Genomic DNA, 1337 nt, shown 5'->3' on the forward strand with positions numbered 1-1337 from the left:
GAGTCCACTGCCGCAGGACGGGACGCCGGGTCCAGATGTCTGCCTGGCGACCGGTTTCCGTCCACAGACGGGTTTGATGAAACTGCGGGTGCAGAACCAGAACAATTCTATAAACCTGAGAACCACCAGCGCCGTCCAGTCCCGGACACAGAAAACCTTCTTCTTCGCTGGATTCGAGAGTCAGACCATCGACTCCTGTATGCTGCACAACGTCAAGGCCCTGAGAAAAGAGCCAGAGGTCAACTGTGACAAGACTGAACCTGAAGATCCGAATCCTCCTCTGATTCCTCCTCTGGGTAATAATAATCAATCAATCAATCAATCAATCAATCAATTTTTTTGGTGTTTACTTTGTGATCATATGAACTTTGTTTTCTTTACAGACGAGCACGTTATATTAAATTATATTATCTTATAATTATATTTGTTATTATTACATTATTATTACATCATATTCTATTACATTATATTACATAATATTATATTATATTATATTATATTATATTATATTATATTAATCCAGTCCAGGTTGCTCAGCTCATTGAATCTGCAGTAAGTAATAAATGGTCTCTATCACAGCTTTCTATTCATGGCTCTCAGCAGTGGAACAAGTAGTGAGTCCATAATGAATAAATACATGTTAAAAATATGAATTCAGAATCCAATAGTTGAACCAGGACTGAAGAGACATTTTGTATTTATTATATTTGTTATTAGGTTTTGACTGACACTTTTCTTTGTGTTTTCAGTAGAACCAGTCAAACCGTGTGTCGACCTTCATCCAGGTGAGTCACCAAACACACCTGAACACACTGCTACACACCGAGCGACTGTCTGTTCGATTGATCGGTGATCAGAGAGCTGTCAGTCACTGATCGATCGATGGTCCTGTGTTTTGTGTCGTGTGCAGAGAAAGCCAAGCTGAACTTCTACCTGCTGCAGATGAACTCAGTCAGAGTGGTGTTCACCAAGGCTCTGGCCTTTAACACCATCCTCACCATCAGGGCCGTGCTCTTCTAACACAGCTGACCGTCCAATCAGGATCATTCATTGATTGATTGAAGCAGCGTCACCATGACACGCCTGTCAGTGAGCGCGTCCACGTGTGATCTTCTTCTTTCTTTTATTCTTCATGGATCAAACTTCTTTATTATTGTGTATTATTGTGTTTTGTGGAGATTTTATAACTGTTTGAAAAGTGTCATACAAATAAAAGTGATGTTGATTTATTTTATACGAACAGCTTCATGTTTGTTGAGAGTGAGGGGAGGAAGAGGAGGGGGAGGAAGAGGAGGGGGAGGAAGAGGAGGGGGAGGGTGAGGAGCAGTGAACACATG

The 1337-nt window shown here is 41.3% G+C and overlaps 1 protein-coding gene across 1 annotated transcript; it reads left to right on the forward strand.

Moving 5' to 3' along the window:
- The first annotated feature begins 6 nt into the window (after positions 1 to 6).
- On the forward strand, positions 7 to 1234 carry LOC147819271 (uncharacterized). The gene is made up of 3 exons (XM_087173277.1): positions 7 to 296; positions 750 to 785; positions 911 to 1234. Exons 1-3 carry the CDS (start codon positions 77 to 79, stop codon positions 1018 to 1020), a joined length of 366 nt encoding a protein of 121 aa, XP_087029403.1. The 5' UTR covers positions 7 to 76; the 3' UTR covers positions 1021 to 1234.
- Positions 1235 to 1337: the final 103 nt, after the last annotated feature.

This window comes from Seriola lalandi, unplaced genomic scaffold, assembly GCF_002814215.2.
Source record: "Seriola lalandi dorsalis isolate HSWRI2012SDOR001 ecotype SW California unplaced genomic scaffold, Sedor1 jcf7180002054145, whole genome shotgun sequence".
NCBI classification, from domain to species: domain Eukaryota; kingdom Metazoa; phylum Chordata; class Actinopteri; order Carangiformes; family Carangidae; genus Seriola; species Seriola lalandi.